A 1,552-nucleotide genomic window follows, 5' to 3' on the forward strand; every position below is an offset into this window, starting at 1 on the left:
CTCTTTAATTATTTCTTTGATTAACGATGAACTAACTTTTATTTTTAAAATCTTAATATATATGATGAATATATTGTTAGAATAAATATAAAGAGTCACCATTAAAATTATCCTCGTGGGTTTTTTTACTTATTATCTCAAAAGGAAAACTCGCATCTCAAGAGAAATCATTCGTTTGCTTTTTGATAATCGTCAAGACAAAAAAACATTTGCAATTGCATGACACTATATTATATAAATAAAGTATCTATATAAAACGGGATGAATGAAACGAATATGCAGTCTCTCTCGTGATAGCGCATAATTCAATTGAAGAATATTATTTGTTGCCCTTTTAAAATGGCAAAAATTTATTTTCTCGTTTCTATAATGTTCGTCGTGGTAACGGCCAATCTGACTGTTCCGGTCGAAGGTCAATCTTTTATTACGATAAATTAAAGAAAAGTAAAATGAATAGAAATATATATATATATATATATAAATGTTATATATTAAACATCTGATCGAGTTAATTAATAATATTTAATGTTTTCAGATACCACATTGGAAAATTTATTAGAACTCGTAGAAAACATAGAATTGAAGGAGAAAGACACGACCGAGGAACGAGCAAATAGACAACGTCGAGTGACTTGTGACCTTTTATCCTTTCGTGGAATAATTGGTTCCTCGGCTTGCGCGGCGAATTGTCTGACCATGGGAAAAGCAGGTGGATATTGCAAAAGCGGTATTTGCGTGTGCCGCAAGTGAGCCTCGTTTTTTTCTTTCTTTTTTTTTTTATTAATCATTAATCTAATTATTATCATCCTTCTGAGAATCAAAATTATATCCTTGACAATTATTTCCTTTTCTTTTCAGAGATTCCTTTGCGGCTCTTTGGAAAAAACGATTTGGTTAAAATTATGACCAACATTTTTTCTTTTTTTTTATCCAGATTGAAATATCGCTAGGAAATATATTTCTTTTTGTAATTCTCATTTATTCTATTAATCTATCATAAAAAATTCTTCTTTTTCCTCTTTTTTTTTGTTTCTTTAGAACTTTCATCAAACTTTTCCTGTTCGTTGAACGCATTTTTCTTTCTCTATCTCTCTCCCTCTGTATCTCCCTCCTTCTCTCTTTCTCCCTCCTTCTCTCTCTCTCTCTCTCTCTCTCTCTCTCTCTCTCTTTTCGACTTCGATGATATGATTCCGTATAATCGTCAAGAGGAGTTGATATAACATTGGATTCGAACATATATACGTCTAATATGATATATGCACGAACGAATAGATAGAAACTTGCGAGAAGATAGAAAGAGAAAGATAGACAGTTATATAAATGAGAAAGAAAAAAAGAAAACGACCGAGAAGGCAATATAATGCTTTGTGCTTCGATGTGCGATTAAAGACTCAAGAGAGTTTACAGTCTATCTTTTTTTGACTCGCAATTATTGGAATCTTTTCCTCCCTTTCCTCCGCTCCTAGCAATTGAACCTGTAACTGGATCAGATTGCTTGCTGCACTGATGCTGATTCCGGAGAACTCTTTCGACTGGAGGGTCCTAGAGGATC

The 1,552-nt window shown here is 32.6% G+C and overlaps 1 protein-coding gene across 1 annotated transcript; it reads left to right on the plus strand.

Moving 5' to 3' along the window:
* The first annotated feature begins 301 nt into the window (after positions 1–301).
* LOC124950325 (defensin-1-like) lies at positions 302–950 on the plus strand. Its single transcript, XM_047496838.1, has 3 exons — positions 302–412; positions 536–746; positions 859–950. The coding sequence occupies exons 1-3, from the start codon at positions 340–342 to the stop codon at positions 896–898; spliced, it is 324 nt and encodes a 107-aa protein (XP_047352794.1). The 5' UTR covers positions 302–339; the 3' UTR covers positions 899–950.
* The last annotated feature ends 602 nt before the right edge of the window (positions 951–1,552 follow it).

The sequence above is a fragment of the Vespa velutina genome, chromosome 7 (genome assembly GCF_912470025.1).
Source record: "Vespa velutina chromosome 7, iVesVel2.1, whole genome shotgun sequence".
Classification (NCBI taxonomy): domain Eukaryota; kingdom Metazoa; phylum Arthropoda; class Insecta; order Hymenoptera; family Vespidae; genus Vespa; species Vespa velutina.

Coding starts and splice junctions, on each gene's coding strand:
- LOC124950325 (XM_047496838.1), top strand. CDS start 340: ATGGCAAAAATTTATTTTCTCGTTTCTATAATGTTCGTCGTGGTAACG. Junction 413..535: donor TCTGACTGTTCCGGTCGAAG/GTCAATCTTTTA, acceptor TAATGTTTTCAG/ATACCACATTGGAAAATTTA. Junction 747..858: donor GGTATTTGCGTGTGCCGCAA/GTGAGCCTCGTT, acceptor TTTTCTTTTCAG/AGATTCCTTTGCGGCTCTTT.